The sequence below is a fragment of the Narcine bancroftii genome, chromosome 3, assembly GCF_036971445.1.
Source record: "Narcine bancroftii isolate sNarBan1 chromosome 3, sNarBan1.hap1, whole genome shotgun sequence".
In the NCBI taxonomy this organism is placed as follows: domain Eukaryota; kingdom Metazoa; phylum Chordata; class Chondrichthyes; order Torpediniformes; family Narcinidae; genus Narcine; species Narcine bancroftii.
In genome coordinates this window covers 358,124,564-358,144,211 of record NC_091471.1, presented here as the reverse complement: position 1 = coordinate 358,144,211, position 19,648 = coordinate 358,124,564, and the positions used below count along the sequence as shown (strand labels likewise).

General features: G+C 42.2%; 1 protein-coding gene across 1 annotated transcript in view; it reads right to left on the bottom strand.

Moving 5' to 3' along the window:
* Positions 1–19,648, bottom strand: part of LOC138756628 (dual specificity mitogen-activated protein kinase kinase 6) — a 93,718-nt gene that overhangs the window by 30,273 nt on the left and 43,797 nt on the right. Inside the window, exon 4 of the mRNA XM_069923033.1 lies at positions 14,770–14,883. Within this exon, the coding sequence (XP_069779134.1) occupies positions 14,770–14,883 (114 nt within the window). The remainder of the gene's footprint in view (positions 1–14,769; positions 14,884–19,648) is intronic.

Sequence of the window (19,648 nt, the reverse complement as noted above, 5' to 3'; positions counted from 1 at the left end):
ACTAATATATATATACAATTACAAGACACAATGTAGAAAAAGGAACAACTTAAGACAAAAAAAAAAGGAAAAAGATTTAAATATACAAATTCAAGATGAGGCCTGGTCAAGATTGTGCCAGGAGAGTGTAACTAATACAATTAATGTTAGATATCATATGGTACAATATAATCTTTTACACCAATTATACTACACTCCGTATAAATTACATGGACTTAATTCAAATTGTTCTGACAAATGTTTCAGATGTAACAAAGAAACAGGAACCTTATTACATGCAGTTAGTCTTGTAAAAAAGTGGGAACATTTTGGGAAGATTTGAATATATTATTAAGACAAATTATGAAGATACAGACATCAAAAGATTCCAGAATATTTTTGCTTGGTGATTTATACGACATTGATACTAAAGTGAAGTTAGACAAATATCAATGAAAATTTTTGAGGGTAGCAATAGTGGTGGCACGGAAATGTATGGCAGTAACATGGAAGTCAGATAATTTTATAAGGTTAGATAGATGGCAGATGGAAATTCAAAACTGTGTACCTTTGGAAAAGATTACTTATAATTTAAGGAATCAACCTGAGAATTTTTATATGGTTTGGAAACCATGCATGGATTTCATCAGTAGGAGTCCATCCACATCATCCACAACACCCACTCCTCCCAATTAATATGTGCAGGATAGAATAATGTGTTAAGAATATATGAATAGTGAATGATAAATAAATTCAGGTGTTTTCTTTCTTTTCTTTTTCTTTGGGGGCGATAAAAAGAAAAAATATATATCACTTTGTATCGTTTTTATTACATTGTAGTGTTATACGATGAGGAATTATATGTATGTATTGATGCAAATGAAAAATAAAATTTTCAAAAAAAGTTAATGAATTTAAGTCAAGTTTATTGTCATCTGATTGCACAAGTACAACCCGACGAGACAGCGTTCTCTAGTCCTCGGTGCAAAACACGCGGACACACAATCGGATCTAACACCCATGCAGACAAACAATACATATGCAGGACAAGTATTCATATATACAAAAAAATATTGTTTCCTGAATATGAGAATCTCGGATGATTAGTGTGAGAAGCTCCTTTGGTCGTTCAGCAATCTCACTGCCCGTGGGAAGAAGCTGTTCCTCATCCTGGTGGTGCTGGCTCGGATTCTCCTGCATCTCTTTCCGGACAGGAGCAACTGAAAGTTGCTGTGTGCTTGGTGGAAGGGGTCCTCAATGATTTTGAGCGCCCTCTTAAGCGCTAGCTGTGGACCGTGATTTTTTTTGTCTTGATGTGGTCTCTTTTCCTTCCTTGCTGGAAACCATTCTTTTTGGCCCTGCTGGGTGGACATTGTAGGTGAAGATTTGCCACAAACACTGAAGGACTCCAATGGAGGACAATCAGAAAGGAGTGGAAAAACACAACAGGTTAGGCTGTATCTGTGAAAAATGTAGGCTAACATTTCAGGTCGGACAATCCTCCTGAGAAAGGAGTTAGGGACAGATAGAATGAGAAAGTTTAACAGATTCTGCTTGACCTGCTGAGTGTTCCCGCCACTTTCTGCTTTTTATTTCTGATTATCGAACCCTTTCTGATTTTAATCAAAATCTATCAAAGAATAAAGACATTAGAGCAAACACTGCACCCTCAGGCAGGAGGTGATTGGCAGGTGGATTATGGGGATTGTAGCTAGACATCACATATTCTGCAGCTCATTTTTGAAGATCTGAAAGGAACAACACAGAATTGATTTCTCAAGAGTTTGCAGAGGTTTCGCAATGACATTAGAAGCCCTGACAAATTTCCACAGATGTGTGGAGGAAAGTGTGCTGGCCGGCTGCATCACGGTCTGGTTTGGGGACACTAACACCTCCGATTGTAAGGCCCTGTGGACACAGCCCAGACATCACAGGCAAAACCCTCCCCACCAACGAAAACACCTTCGGGGAACACTGTCGTCAGAGGGCAGCAGCAATCATCAAGGATCCACACCACCCAGCACATGCTCTGTTCTCACTGCTACCATCAGGAAAGAGGTGTCGGTGCCACAAGACTCTCACCACCAGGTTCGGGAACAGCACCCCCCGCCCCCTCCACCATCAGACTCTAACTTGTGCACTTTATTTGTTTTTTTCCTCCTCTCTGTACGGCCCAGTCATATGTTTACAATTCTTTATTTGTTTACATTTCTTGTGTATTTTTTTCTGCACTACAAATAAGTGGTAATTCTGCCTTGTCCGCAGAAAAAAGAATCTCAGGGTTCTCATGTATGTACTCTGACAATAAATCTGAAATCTGAATCTGACTCCTCCTTGAACTGGCCCAGGTTTGTTTATTTAATTAATCTGTAAATGTCAGGAATGAAACACTGGCTTTTGAAGTTGTAAAGTGCAACGATAGCTGGGCTGACAGGGTTAAAAAGCGCAAGGCAGAGAAATGGGGTATGCAGTGCCTCGAACTTATGCTGCTGCTGGTTGAGGCTTCAAATGATCAAAGGACGTGGGAGGGCAGATATGGAGGAACTGTTCCACCTGCTGGTGAAGTCCAGAACATGAATCCAGTGACAGCTGTAAAACTTGGCAGTGAAACTGGGAATCATTTTGATAAATGGCACTGGAAATCCAGACTCATAGAACAGAGATTACAATACAGCCACAATGTTATGCCGACCTACGTAAACCTACTCCGTCCCCACCTAATGGTTGGCTCAGGTGTCATAGTAGTTGGTGCAATGCCTTTGGAGCGCCAGCAATTATGACCAGTCCTGGGTTTAATCCCATGCTCTCTGTAACGAGTTTGTACGTTCTCCTCGTATCTGGTTACGTTTGCTCCGGGGACTCCGGTTTCCTCCCACCCTTCAAAGTGTACCAGGAATGTAGGTTAGTGGGGTGTAAATTGGGTGGCATGGACTCATAGGGCCGAATTGGCCAGTTACAGTACTGCATATGTAAATTTAATTTTTCCCTACCTAACCTCTTCTTTCCCCCGGCAATGCATTCCAGGCACCCACAACTCTTCTGTGTAAAAAAAATATAGCTCTGACATCTCCCCTGTAACTTTCCCTGCTCACCTTCAACTGATGTCCTCTGGTATTTACCTGCCCAGGAATAAAGGTGTTGGCTGTCCACTCTATCTAGGCCCCTCATAATCTCATCTACTGTTTTATTAAGTCACCTCTCATTTCCTAACTGGACTCACAGTCTGAGAGAGTGATGCGACCTCATTTCATTTTGTGCATCTGGATGAGATTTCAAAGTCAGAGAGCTGGCGCATGGGATCAGACAACATCGCACTTGTTGTTTGGCTTGCATTGAGCCTGTGGGCTGAGTGGCCTTGTCTGTGCTGTTGACTTTGACCATCTCCCTGAGATTTTAATTCTGAGATCAAAAGACAAACGAGTAAACCAATCAGGGTGCAGCTTAGGCAGACAAATCCTGAGATGAGATTGGGCTCTGATTGATGTGGACCAGGCCCAAGGATCTGAGTGATTCCCATGGGTTTGCTTGCCGTAAAAAGAGATGATGTGCGGAGAGTTGGGGGGTTGGGGGTGGAGGTAAGCTGAACTGTCTGCTCGCAACTTGGCTGAGGGAGCAGACTCTCAGAGCTCACTACATCTTCTAGAATGATGAAAGCAACGATGTCTCCTTTCACAAGGCCCTAAGCCATTGGAGCAGAATTAGGCTATTCAGCCCTTTAAGTCTGCCACACAATTTAATCATGAGCTGATCTACTTCCCCACAGCCTGACTGCCCGACCTTCTCCCAATAACCTTGGTTGTGCTGGCTGATCAAGAACCTATCAATCTTTGCCTTAAATACACCCAATGACCTGGCCTCCACAACTACTTGTGGCAACAAATTCCACAGATTTACCATCCTCTGGCTAAAGAAATTCCTACACATTTCTGTTCTAAGAAGACACCCTTTGTTAGGATGCCATAGGTACTCAGTAGTTAGGAAGGGATTATTTAAGGAGTATTTTGAGAGGGGGAAAAAAAAGGTTGAGAACCACTGTCCTAGACTTTCTCACCATGGAAACCAACCTTTCTACATCTACTCCGTCCATAATATTCAACATTTATTTCATGTCACTGTAGGACAGGGAAGGACTGAGGAAAAAGTAAATGGCAGTATCCTTCTCACTGACCAGTCTGCACTTCCCCTTCCTCCCTCCTTCCCCTTCCTCCCGATTGGGCTGAATTAGGAACAAGATTAATGTTCTCTCCACAAAAGTAATCAGTTTATTGAGTGTAGGATGGTAACTCAAAGTTGATTGGAATATCTAATTCTTGACTTCAGGTTATAGGCAGGTCACCTAGCTCTACCCTTAACACTGCACAAAAATACAACCCCCCCCCCCCCACCCGCCCACCAAATTTGGTCAAATATTGAGTCATGTTACCTTGCTTGGTTTTTATATACAGTAAAACCCTTGGTATCTGGCACTTATTGGTTGATGCCTTATAAGTATATTTTCCAGTTGCTTGAGATTGTGCATTGCGTGATTGGCCATCACGCCTCATCAAGGGCGAGGTGTCCTGATTTCAAACTTTCGTACATTTTTCCTATTCATTTTTCTTGATTTTTTTGCCGATTGGTTGAGGCTGTTAGTTGCTCAAATTCCGGATAACAAGGGTTTTACTGTATATGGAAAAATCACCCATCCTTCCTTTTCTCTTCATAATTCAGTGATCTAAACCTTGGAATGGTCTTCATTATCCTGCTTGTAATTTTTTCCATGATCACAACATCTGTGTTTCCTTAATAGCTCAACAGCACAAGACAATTTCCATTAAAAACCCAGATAAGGGATAGGACATAGGGAGATAATGTTATTTTCCCGGTTAATGTGTCAGAAGGGTGGGTGATGGCTGTGCGGAGATTGCGATGCCTGTTCAGTGAAAAGGTGGAAGACAGAAAGCAGGAGTTGTTGCCCAATACTCTGGGGATTATAAAAAGCAATAAATAAGTATAAAGTATGGAATTTTAAAATTGGCACACCTCACTGTTAAGTTTGCCAATCACACAATCTCAAGCAACCATAAAATACTCTTATCTGGCATCTACAAATTCCCATAGGTGCTGGATGCCAGGGGTTTTACTATATATAAAAGCCAAACAAGGTAACATGACTGAGTATTTGACTGTTGCAATGAATTGTGGAACAATGAACCTTGCATATGGTTATAAGCAAGATGAAATGTGTGTGTGGCATGTTAACCAAACTGAAAGAACAAAAGGGTTCAATCCCCAGCTCAAAGGTGCGAGACGTTTAGCATAACTCTATTACAGCATGAGCAACCCTAGTTCGAATCAGGCGCTGTCTATAATGTGCGTTCTCCCTGACCATGGAGGTTTCCTCTGGGAACTCCAGTTTTCTTCCACGTTCGAAAGCCACACAGGATTAGTGAGTTAATTGAATACACATAGGTGTATTGGGACAGCGTGGGCTCGTGGGCCAGAAGGGCCTGTGACATGCTATATCACTAAATTAAATTAAATCTATGCTATGGGGTACAGAGGGAGTGCTGCAATGGGGAAGGTGTAGTCTTTCAGATGGCACTCTGGAACTAGATACCATTAGTCTTCACAGATAGAAAGACCAAAGCAGGAAGTCAAGAATGAGAGATGTTTGTGTTTGTCAACACTTATCCTTCAAGAACCATCTCAAAAACATATCTACACAATGTAAGTTGGACCATGCTATGGCCTCCCTTCCCACATGACAATTGCAACCAGAAGTCATCAATGATCCCTGAAGAATTATCCTCAGGTTGGTTCTCCACTGATTTCTTTGAGTCACTGTTATTGTACTTTCTGGGGTTGTTTTGAGTCCCTTAAATCTGCAAGAAATGGATTTTAGCTTCTGGAGGAGATGTTTTGCTGACATAATTTGCACCATTGTGAAATTAGCCACAGTATGGGTAGGTGGTAATATTAATGGGGCATGTGGGGAGGTTACAGGGGAAATTCATGGGGGAGTGATCTGTTGGCCAACATACTCACTGGGCTAAACAACCTTTTTCTCTGTTGTGAAGAAATCAAGAATTTGAGGACGTGTGGGGGGCGAGGGCCACTACCGCCAAGAGTGTCAGCTGAAAAGAGACAGTGTAGGAGGTGCATAAGCAATTCTCCCAAGAAATGCCCGGATCCCCGCTGTTCCTGCGGTCAACTCTCCCTCTGACGTTTGCAACTGCAAACTCTGCCCAATAGGCCATCCAGAAAATTGTCCAATTGGTTCATGTCATGTTGGGCATATGTTAACCAATCAGCATTATACAGTCACCAAATGCAAGGCTTCATATGCTTTTAAAGGGACTTGCCACTGACATATCAACTCCCTTCCTGTTATTCAGTCACTGGACAACAATTTATTTCAAAAAGTTGACTTTCTGAAAAAAAAATTGGGGGATTATGATAGACAACTTCAAGCTACACAAAGATAATTTCAGATTTGCTGTATCACATAAGAAGTTGGAGAAACATTTTAGCATTAAGCGTATACTCGCCAAAAATGTAACAGAATGTCTCACAGCTGTTGTGACATTGACAAGACATTTCTACTGTGTTGAATCTTCCTGAAGACAGTAAATCCTATTGTCAAGTACACTCACTATCCTATTGCCTGAAGAACATGTGCATCAACAGGTGTTCAATCTGTTTCAATGTAATACACAGCATCAGTATATGTGAGTTGCTTTTATAGCCTGTCTGCATCTATCCTGACTATGCATGCCCAGACCTAAAACAACATCTGCACAGCACCTGTACTGAAAGCTTGTCCAGGCATGCTTGGACTGACCAAAACAGCTTGCTTTGTGGGCAATATACATATAGCACGGTAACGGGCCATTTTGGCCCATGAGCCCATGCCATTCAATTACACCCATTTAACCTACAACCCACCCCTCCCCATATGTTTTTGATAGACTTAATTTAATGAATAGGACAGAAAATCACAAAATAGGTTATATCTAAAAAAAATGGTACATGATAGGAACATTATATGGTGATTTTTGTGATCAGTAGCCACAAAATGCACCCAAAAGTGTTCAGAAAGTAAAGTCTTTGTTGTCCATTATTAGCTATGTATTTAGACCAGCCTTACTGAATGGCCGAGCTTCTTGCCATCCAACTAATTTGTGTATGTGTGATAACTGCACATCAGAGACCCTATATCCATATTTTTGGGTCCAATCCCACTTAAATCCACCTTCAGCTTTGAAGTGCCACAATTGATACTATTTCCACAGAACATCAACGATTGATTCTTCAGGCTTTCTTGCATCTTAGTACAAGGGCTCTCTATATTCAATTAGCTCCACCTTTACATAAATCAAATTCAAATATGCCGGCCATTAACAGATTAAGTAATGTGACTTTGTGACTGTGACTGGCACAATTTTACAGAAGAATGTGGAGCAAATTGTGCAGCCAGTAAAATTGCAGTGATTGGCTCCAGGGCAGAGACTGAGAGCACGAACCATCAATGGCCACTGCTGCCATACAGGAGTAAAGAAAGACTTAGAATGAGGGGCTTGTTAGAAGCTGCTGGAATCTTTCCCCTCGCCCAGATCAGAAACGATGCCACTTGGAACAAATCTGAATAAAATTAGCCGAAAATGTGCAGATCCTGGAGCCCCAATCTATTTGTTTCCACATTTCAATTATTTGATTTTTAAGATTTTACAGACACATTCCCCCAATTTTTTTTCTGGGGGGGTGGGATGGGGGTCAAAATACAGAAATCTGAAAAAACCATATAGGGATCATTGATGGTTATTATTATAGGTTGGATATTGGCTTTAATACAGATCCAAAGGATTTATAACTTAAAATTATTACAAGACATTAGTTGGAACTCATGTGTCAAAACGTGATGCTATTAAGATGCAGATTTATTTGCAGAAAAGAATGCTGAATTGGACCTTCTTCGACTTGGTGTTAAGTTTGCATGAAATGTTCCTTTTTGAGCAATCCCATTTTATCCTTCTCCTCTGATGCATAACCACAATTTCAAATCAGTTCAAATCCTGCAGTCCAGGCGTTCTTTTTTTTTTCTTTTCTTTTTTTTATTAATTTTTTTTTAAATCCAGACAGGTCTCCAAGTCTACACCTGGGAACTGGCGGCCACACTCCGCAATGTTCCACTGCCTGGGGCCCCATTCACTCGTGGGTCAGGGACAGGCCGGTTCCACCGCCACCTCATCAGACGAAATGCTGGGAATCACAGTGGCGGATCAACCTGGGACGGCTGGTAGCTAATGAGCGAGGGTCGTTCCCATCGCCTCCCTCCTTTGCCACCCCCCCACCCCCGATTACATTTATCTGAAGGCTTTTTATTGTTAAAATTTATGTCCCCATACGTTGATCGACCTTTGTCTGTGGAAAAAATGGTGACCTGAGGAAAACTTGGCAAAGTACCAATGACCATATAGACCTCATGGAAATTGCCAATTAATGGGTAAAAAATAAATTAATCCTGCATTCAGCATTCTTTTGTGCAAAGAGGTCTGTGTCTTAGTAGAACCACATTTTGACACACAAGTTGCAACTAACATTTTGTAATAATTTAAAGTTATAAATCCTTTTGATCTGTAAATTGCAAATTAAAGCCAATATCCAACCTACATGACAGTTAACAATAAATGGAAGCACTATTGCTTGTGTGAAACAAAAATTGTACAGCCTTGACAAAAAGAGGATAAAAGCAATTAACAGGCACAAAATCTGATGCCATTACACCTGCAAGATTATTTACAGACAAGAAACAAAATGCTTGATCAAAGAAAGTGGATATTAAAAGGTGTCTCAAATGGAGAGAGCAAGAGCCTTTGACTAAATGTTGACTCCTGCTTTTCTCTCTCTGTAGATGCTGCTTGAATTGCTGGGCATTTCCTGTATTTTTCATTTTATAATTCAGTTGTTTTTACATTTGCAAATGCTTCATTATTGCACAAGAACAAGCTGATCAAAGAAACTTTAAGTACTTTGCAAGCAGAGGAAACTTGGGCTGTTTCTGGACGAATCCTAATCACTGTACAAAATTCAGTTCAAAAGTTCAAATTTATTGACCGTGGCATTTCACACAACCCTGAGATTCTTTTTCCTGCGGACCAGGCAGAATTTCTACTTAGCGGTAGCTGTACACTGTACTCGAGAAAAAGAGAGAAATGTAAACAAACTTAACGGTGAAATACGGGAAAAAAATGTATGTAATAAATCATATGCAGAGTCCTCAAACGAGGAGGAAGGTACAAGTGGTAGATGGGTGCACTGGGCACGTCTCAAAACGGCGGGGGATTGGTGCCAATAGCTTGGCTATTGGTGCCAGGGGGGGACATAAACTGGCAGAAGTAAAAGAGGAGGGGGTGAATTTTATGGGGTGTTTTTCGCTTTGTTATCGATGCAATTTAATTGACCACGTTCAGTTGTACAAGGTTGGTGGGGGATAAATACAGACTTTGTAGGTTACATGAATGTTGAAAAGATTATGTTTGTTTGATGAGTCTATGAAAATTAAAATATTTTTTAAAAAGTCCTTAACGATTGAGTCTGTTGTTTATGAGTCTGATAGTAGAAGGGCAGCAACTGTTCCTGAACCTCAAAAAGTATCCCAAATTCAAGAAAGACACTCTTTCCCCCATTTTCTAAGGGTTTATACAGGCCCTTAAGTCAAACGCTATCAGAATAATTAGCTATGCAAGTGCCCAACTGACATAATTTCCACATAGACCAGTTAACTTAAATTAGAAATTCAGTCTCCAGCTTGTCCTTATTTGTAATTAAGATGGTTGTTTATTGAATCGCCTCTGCCTGCTATAAATAACACTTTTATGAGCTGCCTCTTTTCAGACAAATTTGTGTAATGGAATGTGAAAAATTAGTCTTGTGATCACCACAGAAAGCAAGAACATTAGATGAAAAATACAGTGGAACAGAAAAGGCCAATAAAGTGCGTCTGGAATGAAGTGCAGGCTGGCAAACAACAATCAACTTATTTCCCTATCAGAGAGCATCGATTTGCTCATGACCTGGTCAGGTCAAAGCTTCATGGCGATCTCTACACATCATTGGGGGCTAAAAGAGCAGTCAGCTCACATTCATTTGCCAAACAGGTGTCTCTGAAATACATCTTACCACGGAACACAACACGAACTCCACAGCACATTATGTACCATGCCAATGAGGACAAATGTCTTCCTCATAAAGGTACATGCTGATAATTTCGTTTGTAAGCTGCTGCCTGCATGGAGGTTGGATATAATAACTGACAACAAGGCAGTTGCAAAGACCTCCTGCTCTTGAATTTCCCACCTCTCCCATAAACTGCCTCTTCTGCATCTCCAACCTCTCATAAAAGAGGGCTCAAAAGATCTCTCGTTCACCGTGCTCTGGGCCGTTTAGGCCAAGATACATTAATGTGGCTTGGAGTCAATTTTTGGATGGAATTCTTGTGAATTGTCCATGGAAATTTTTGCTGTATTAAGGGTACTACATAAATGGAAGATGTAATTGTTGGAAGCCCCATGCAAAAGAGCTGAGAGGGGTTTTCTTCACTAAACAAGCCCAGTTCTTTGCTCTTGCAATTCAATTATCTAATTGTTTCATTATCTTAAACTGTATTTTGCTGGAATCAAAGTCCTGCTGGCATTGCACTTTGTGTAATATGATTGAATTAAGGGTAATGGGCTGGCAATGCATTTCCTCGCCATCATTTTCAGATTTCGGAAGGAGAGACTAGTCATGCCACTGACGCTGCAGGAAGATTTCTTGGCTAGAAGGTATCACCACACAAACAGAGGAGCAAAAAGTCATCCTTAACACAATGTATGTTGAACATCCAATCAAACGGCCACCATATGTTGCATGCAACACACAAAAATGCTGGTGAAACTCAGCAGGCCCTGCAGCATCGAAAGGAAGTAAGTGGCCTGAGCCCTTCATCAAGGTATGAGCCAGCCAGGTACCTGAATAAAAAGGTGGGGAGGAAAAAAGAGGACAAAGTAAGGGGTAGGGGGAGGAATACAGACTAACAGATAAGAGGTTGTAGCTAGATACAGATGGGAGGGTAGAAGAGAAAGTAGGAGAGGGAATGGAATGGAGGAAAGGAGACAGAGGATACGGAAAGAGAGAGACTTAGGAGAGAGGTTTAAATAGAAACTGGAGGTCTGATTGAAGAGTGCCCAGACGGAATACTAGATGTTGTTCCTCCAATTTATGGGTAGTCTTGGTTTGGCAGCGTATGACTTTCCTGGATCACACTTCTCTGGTCTCTTACCGGATGTCCACTCTCCGACACACAGAACACCTGAACTAAACAAAGAGGCCCAGCCTGAATCTCCACCCATCTCAACCAACTACAAAGGGTCATCCACACTTCTGCTCCTCTCCCGAATCTTCCCAATGGGAGCGCTTTACGAACACCAACACAGCCACAGGAAATGTATCCTGAGGTTCTTCGTCCAGACTGTCTTTTGCCAGCACCCTGGTGCACAAAGGCAATTAAACTGTATTTAATTGTTCATTTGGTAACATTATAAGTCACCATATATGCCAGCATAGAACTTGAACCTTAAAAATGTCACCCCAAAACCAGGGGTTGTCTTATACACCAAGTATAAAATCTGAACCTTATTATCCTGTGGTTTAGAGAGTTCCCCATTTTTTAAAGTAAATTAGACATACAGTACTGTAATAGGCTAATTCAGCCTTATGAGTCCGTGCCACCCATTTTACATCAAATTTACCTACACCCCAGTGTATTTTTAAAGTGTGGGAGGAAACCGGAGCCCCCGGATAAAACCCACGCAGACACGGGGAGAACATACAAACTCCTTAAAGACAGCACAAGATTCAAATCCAGGTTCAGTCCTGACTGCTGGCGCTGTAACAGGAGGCCGTCCTTACACCAACCGTGCTGCCTATGGCGATGAAGAACAGCATAAAACACTCGCATAACTCCCACGGTCCTACCATTAAATATTTTTCAACTGAAACTTGCGTTTGGGATGCAGTATTAATAGTAATGTTATATTAAAACAATAAATATGTATTTTAAACCTGTATTACACACCTTAAATTGCACAGCAAACAAAACCAATGGTCGCCGTTTGCAACCACTGACCGGGTTTCTTGGAAAGGCTCAAATTGTGCCTTTTGAAGGATTTTAATATATGATGTCCTAAGTAGTCATAATTTTATTAAAAAATTTTAATAAAATTTAAACCTTCATTGGGTAATTTGAAGCAACTAAATGGTAAGATTATGCTCGACACCATGTTCGTTCGTGTAAAAGAACTAACACCTAAGTGACATCGCTAGTTACACCAGATGGGTATTTTTGATGTATATTATGGTGGGCAATTGACAGTATTTTGCCATTACTTGAAATGAATTGGCTAAATTTTAAATATCCCAAGACTGTGTTGCTTAACAGCATCACTCCACAGGTTGGTGGGATGGTTGATAAAGGACTATCAGTGCAGTAAGCTCTCAGTGGTAACAGACTTGGGGTAGCCTTATACAGCGTGTATAGCTCAAAACTTACTTTTTTATGTGGAACTTCTGGGGTCATTGTATACACCCAGTCACCTTATACATTGGCATATACGGTATATTTATGACTGGTTCAAAAGGCCATATTTTTTTTAAATAATACATTTCATCAACAATTTCTTAAGCCACAGAAATAGGTCAAAAACATCAACAGAGAGTCAAGTAAACTCCAAATCTGCCTGCGCTGTAACCCTTATAATGCTCAAAAGACATCTGAAGAGATGTGAATGCAAAGGGCTTTGAAGGTTCAAATGCAAGCAAATGGGACTCACTCACATAACCAACTTGGAGAGCATAGATGAGTTGGGCTGAAGGGCCTGTTCTGTACTGTGCTATTGCATTAAAGAAAAATAAAGAAAGCTGCCTAGAATTTTGCTCAATATATGTCACTATCCCATTAAAACACAGAAGAGCAAAGCACAGAAAAAAGCACTTTGGCCCTTGACGTGTGTCAACCTGATGCCAGATTAATCAAAATCTTTTGCATGTGACACATATCTCCACTATCCATCTATCTGGAAGCCACTTAAAGACTTCTATCGTATTTTCTTCCACCACTATATCTGGCAGACTTTTCACGCACCTCTCTGTGTAAAAAAAAAATTACCCTGCATTCAAATGAGTAGGGACAGGTTATTTCCATCAACCAATCTCCTGAAGGAAGCCGAGGGGCCAGATGCGAAGTGCACACAGGTCATTGGTTCTGGATTGCAGCAAAGCAGCAAATTAGATGCAGTTCAATGTACAGGAGTCAAGAGATGATTTGCAGAGTGGAGAAGCAGCAGCAGGGAGCCATCAACAAACAGAGGACATGGTTTCCTTCCATCGTTCAAAACATACTGGGGCTGTAACAGAGGACATGGTTTCCTCCCACCGTTCAAAATATACTGGGGCTGTAGGTTAATTGGCTGCAAATTAGGCAGCATGGACTTGTGGGTTGAAATGGCCTATAACCGTGCTGTATGTCTAAATTTTACAAATTTAAGCTCGCCAAATGAAATTCAGCTGCTACTGTATCATGTCTTAACAAACTGTAGCCAGGGACAAAGTTCTGCTGCACAAGGTTCCGACTAAAGCAGTCAGCCTCTAAAAACAGTTATCGTCATTTAATATCCCATTCACGCATTGCATCCAGTACAGTGTTCCAAATTGTGCAGACTGCCAGCTAGCATTGAAATAGAACTATAGAATGCTACAACACAAAAAACAGGCCATTCGGCACTTCTAGTCTGTTCTGACCACCATTTCACTAGTCCCATTGACCTACCCCAATTCCATAACCCTCCAGGCCTTCCCCATCCATTTAATTCTTAATGCTCAAGATCTGGTTTCACCACACCAGATGCCGACTCACTCCACACTCCCCATCACTCTCGAAGTGAAGAACTTTCCCCTTATCTTCCCCCTAAACCTTTCTCCTTCCCTCTGAAAACTACCACCTCTCGCATTTATCTCTCCCATCTAAGTGGAAAAAGACTCTTTGCATCCACTCTGTCTACATCTCTCATAGTCTGGTAAATCTCGATCAAATCTAAATCAGAAGCTTCCCCCTCCCCACAACACACACCTCCCCCGCCATCTCCTCTGCCTTTAACTGCTTCTCAGCAGACTTGCTTCCAAATTTTAATCTGGAAGATCTGAATTCCAAATGTGGTAACTCGAGTCATGGTTTTAGATTTGGTGGAAGATGGTACTGAGATAAATTTAAATTGAGACACGTAGCATGGTATCAGGCCCTTTTGGCCCACGAGCTGAAGCCAACCAATTACACCCAATTGACCTACAACCTCCAGTACATTTTTTGAACAGTGGAAGGAAACCGGAGCCCCCAGGGAAAACCCACGCCGACACAGAAAAAACATACAGACTCCTTACATGCAACTCTGGACTCAAACCCCTGTCTCAAAAGCAGCAGCATTGTATTAACTGCTACGCTAACCATGCGCAATTGGTATGGGATTTATTTCATGGAGTCGATCCAGTTACTGACTCCAGGAATGGAGAAGCGATGGTCAGGGTGCTTATATCCACACACTGGTCCTCCACACGGAGGGAGCTCAGTGTTCACCCTAGAGCACAGGGAGAACCAGGCCCAGTGAAAGAGCATCCGGCCAACTGACCACCAACTCAAGTCACAACATTGCGTCGCGGTCAAAGGCCCCTGGCCTCCTTCCCCTGAACTGAACCGCACATTCAGCAAACTAACCTTACCTTGACAGCCATCAGTGTGTCGCTGGGCGTGTGCCGCATCTTCTCCACCACGCCATACGCACCGCGGCCTAGCTCAGACAGTGGCTCCAAGTCATCAGCCTTCACCTCGAAGTTCTGCGGAAAAAAAAAGCCCGAACATAATGATCTCCAGTTAATGGGTCCACAGGTGAACAATGCAGGTCGGAAGAGGTCTGTCTGAAATAAACTACCACTGAAGGACCCATCACACCTTGGAAATGTTCTCTTCTCCCGCCTCCCATCAGGGAGAAGGCTCAAGAGGGTGAAAGCATGCACCGTTGGGCTTAGTTTATTTTCCACAGCAATAAGCCCCTCAATAGTGCTCTCATGCTCCCCTCTTTTCATTACAATCCTCTACCCTGTGATCTTATACATAGCCATGTGAAGTTAGAGAAAGCAGTGCTCAGGCTTCCTTTCACAATCCAGACATATGGTGTTAGTCAAAAAATTGGTCACATGGGTGTATTTGGGCAGTGCAGGTTCATGAGCTAGTAGGGCCTGTTACTGTACTCTATGTCTAAATTAAATTTTAAAATACCCTGCTCGCAGAAGAACCCTGTACCAAGAACAACATGACAAATTAACATTATCCCAGGAGGTGCTCACCGGTCATTAAAAAAGAGGTGGGAACACAGACAATGGACTTCTAGGGGTTGAGGTACATCTACAGCAAAGCCGATTGCTCTCAGTCAGGCAACACAGTGCATTTTTAAAGATAGAGTTCTTCCTGGAGAAGTGGTGGGGAATATAATCTGCATCAAGGAAGCCACTACAGCTTAATACTGCAAAAAGCACACCTGAAGGCACATCTGAGGTTCAATGAATGAGGTCTTGGGTAACCCATTTTGATTTTATTTACATCATGGTAGAGGCTGACTCCAGCCACTTAAACTCATTCCTCCCAATTAACCTACAACCTCTAACATTAGAGGGTGGGAGGAAATCGGCGCCCCCAGAGAAAACCCATGCAGACATAGGGAGATTGAGCAAACTCCTTATAGACAGTGCTGCATTCGAACCCAGCTTGCTGATGCTGTAACAAGCCACACTCACCGCTACACTAGCCATGGCTCACAAAAGGCTCGTGGGCAGATACAGCAAGTAATTAGGAAAGCTCACTCAACATTGCTGCTTTCTGGCAAGAAACAAAGTTGGGAGATCTTCTTCAGCTGTCACAACAGGGTGGAAATGGAGAGGATGAGAGAGTCTAGAAACAGAGATCACTGTTTAGAAATAAGGGGTCACCCTTTTAAGACAGTTGACAATTTGTCTCCTTAAACTTTCTCTGCACTTTTTAAAGTTAATTTTAAACCTAACCCCTTAACTGTTTTAATCTGTATTGTTGGAGATAATGGCATAACTTTAACGGCATCTGATTCTGCATGTATTAGCTTTTATTTCTCGTATGGCTAGATGGGCAGTGTTGTTCAGATGGAAGGACACTGTTCCACCTATTCATGCTCAATGGCTACATGACATCTGTCATGTTTAAACTTGGAGAAGATTAAAGGCTCAACTTCTGATTTGAATCTAAATTTTCACACTGTGGGGACCCTTTTTGAATTACTTTCATAATCTTTATTTGATATGAAGGTAAAAGTGTTGCCTAATGAGGTAAATTAAGGATGAGAAGACACCTGATAGAGGTCTACAAGATTATGAGTGACATAGATAGGGTGGACAGCCAGCCCCTGTTTTCCAGGGCAGGATCAGCAAACACCAGAGGATGTGTGTACAAAGTTAAGGGAGGGAAGTTTAGAGGAGACATCAGGGTTAAAGTTTTTTTTTTACACAAGAGAAGTTGTGGGTGCCTGGAATGCCTTGACAGGGATGATGGTGGAGGCTGAAACAATGGGGGCATTTAAGAGACTCTTAGACAGGCACATGGATGAAAGAAAAATAGAGGGTTAGGAAGTAGGGAGGGTTTAGTACTTTTTTTAAAGGAAGGGATATATGGGTCAGCACAAGGGCCGAAGGGCCTGCACTGTGCTGTATTGTTCTATCAATTATAAGAATTTGTCCTTTTTTTTGCCAAACAACTTCTTTCTTGGTAGTGGGTTTAGATTTTAAATAAATAAATAAATAGATAGATATATAATAAAATTATAATATTAATACAACGTACAGGTAGTCCTCAATTTCTGACCTACCTGAGTTACATCCACCTGCACATACAACCAAAACTTTTTTTAAAAATCTTTATTAAAACTACTTTACAAGTACATATTTTATATTAAAAATACTGAATATAGTGGTCCGCGATACCGGTGGCAGCCCCAAGTCCTCGTTCCCCGCAGCATCCTGAGGTCCCCGTTCCGCGCAGTAGCCTGAGGTCCACGTTCCCCCCCCCCCCCCCCCCCAGCAGCCCAAAGTCCCCGTTTCCCCCCCGGCAGCCCAAGGTCCCCGCTCCCCACCTGACAGCCTGAGGTCGCCATCACGGACCTCATTTGTTGAATGTTGCAACCAATCCTTTGTCATTATGGTCGGGGACCACCTATAATTTGTTTGATTGAAAATGTGGAGAACCTTGGATGAAGTGTGTAATGTATCTTTTTGACTGTTAATTAAGATATTGAAAAAGAGAATAATTTGTCTCCTCCAGTGTTGAGTACCTTCAGAAATCCCAACCTCAAAGGGTGATGAGAGCAGAGTCCTTGAAATTGTTACGGCAAAGGTAGATAGATTTGAGATGAGCAACATGGATAGACAGGAACATGGACCTTGGCTTACAAGTTAAATTTATTAAATCGTGTCAAATGTTTGAGGGGTTAATTAGCCTGCTCCCATTCCTAATGCATTTGTGCACAAATGGTGGCTTGTCCTTCTTTGAAAAGATCAAAGGAATCTTAGCAGTCGTTTCAATCATTCAAGTTTCCCTGCAGTCTGCAGCAAATTTACTTTTGGTCACAAGGGTTAGAAGTTAGTTCCGTTCAGCTCTCCCCTTCCTTACCCGACATCTGGCTCTACGCATTTACAAGACCAGCAGTCAAATATGCCCTACTAACTCGGCAGCCCAGATTCAGTACAATCCACCAGAGTTCCCAAACATGTCAAGGCAAAAAAAAAAGCAAAGATTTATTTTTAAATATCTCTGAATCAGAATTTATTGTCATGAATGTGTCACAAAATGCAACAGCTTTACAGTGCAAATATTGCTATAAAATTACATTTAAAAATAAATCAATTCGAGCAAAAATTAAGAGCAAGTCAGGTAGAGTCTGTGGTTCACTGCCAGCGAGGTAGTTGGCACCACGCTGTTACAGCACCAGCGATCTGGGTCAGAATCCGGCACTGTAAGGACTTGTACGTTTTCCCCGTGTCTCCATGGGGTTCCTCCCAGTGCTCCGGTTTCCACCCACCCTTCAAATCACTCAGGGGTTAATTGAGTGTAATTCTGGCACAGGCTCATGGGCCAGAAGGGCCTGTTACCGTGCTGTATCTCTAAATTGAAAATTGAATTCATTGTCCATTCAGAAATCTGATGGCAGAGGGGAAGAAGCTGTCCTTGAGCCACTGGGTGCTCGTCTTCAGGCTCCTGTACCTCCCTCCCTGGTGGTAGCAGTGTGAAGCGGGCATGGCCTGGGTGGTGGGGGGGTCCTTGAGGATAAAGGTTACTTTCTTAAGACATCACCTCTTGTAGATGTCCTCGATGGGGCAGAGTCTAATACCCGCGATGGCATAAAATAGAATTATTGGCATCCGAGAAAAAAATTTGACTTTCCAGAGTTGTGATTGGGTCCAGTAATTTCTGGAATATAAAGGTTTTAGCCGAGCACAAAGTAATACCAATATTCATCCCTCATTCAATATTTCAATAGAAGTTAGCATTGTCTCTCACCCGATATTACAGCTCGCATCTGGCATGGAATCACTATTTATAAAAAGAGGAATTTCAATATTAAAATGCTGCGGATACTTAGTAAAGATGCAGTGTTTTAACATCTGCATTACTCTTCAGACTTGGTACTGGATGCCTCTTGCTGCATGCCAACATTTCTTGGTTGGAATTCTGCTCCAACACTGTGCATCTTTCCAGACTGAGTCCAATGAGCAACCTGACAGTGTACTCATGGAATGCTACTGCCCCCTTCAGGCCACAGTGCTTCACTGATGAGCACCAAGGCCAGATGATCTCAAGTGCCAGTGATACATTCCTGCCCTTTCTGTGTGTGGAGAGAACATTGTTCCCTCATCTGAACCCTTCTCCTCTGCAAAAAAAAAAGATCGCTTTTGGCAAGACCCAATTTGCCAACCCCTCGGAAGGCACTAAATCAGCCAACTGGAACAAAATCAGCGATCCTTATTTGCAAATGGAAAAAAATACCATAGAGCTTCGTGGAAGATACTAGATGCAGCGGTGCAGTGCTGATCACTTGGTGATCAGTCCAGGCTCTGGACTGCTGAGTTCAAATCCAACCTAAGCAGCTGAGGAATTTAAATTGAGTTAAATAAATTTAACACGGTTAGTGTAGCAGTTAGCACAATGCTATTACAGCCCCAGCGACCGGGGTTCGAATCTGACGCTGTCTGTAAGGAGGTTGTACGTTCTCCCTGCGTCTGCATGGATTTCATCCTGGGCACTCCGGTTTCCTCCCAACCTTCAAAATCGCACTGGGGGTTGTCGGTCAATTGGGTATAATTGGGCAGCACAGGCTCATGGGCTGAAAGGGCCTGTTACTGCGCTGTATGTCTAAACAAAAAGAGATCTAGATGACATTACCAGGATGATAATGATTTAAAAAATCTTCACTGGTGATTCAGACGGCTTTTTACCAAGAATAAGATCTACCAATCCAGACCCACAGCAATGCGGTTGGCTCTCTATTGGCCTCTCTGTGATAGGCACACAGCCTGCAGAGAG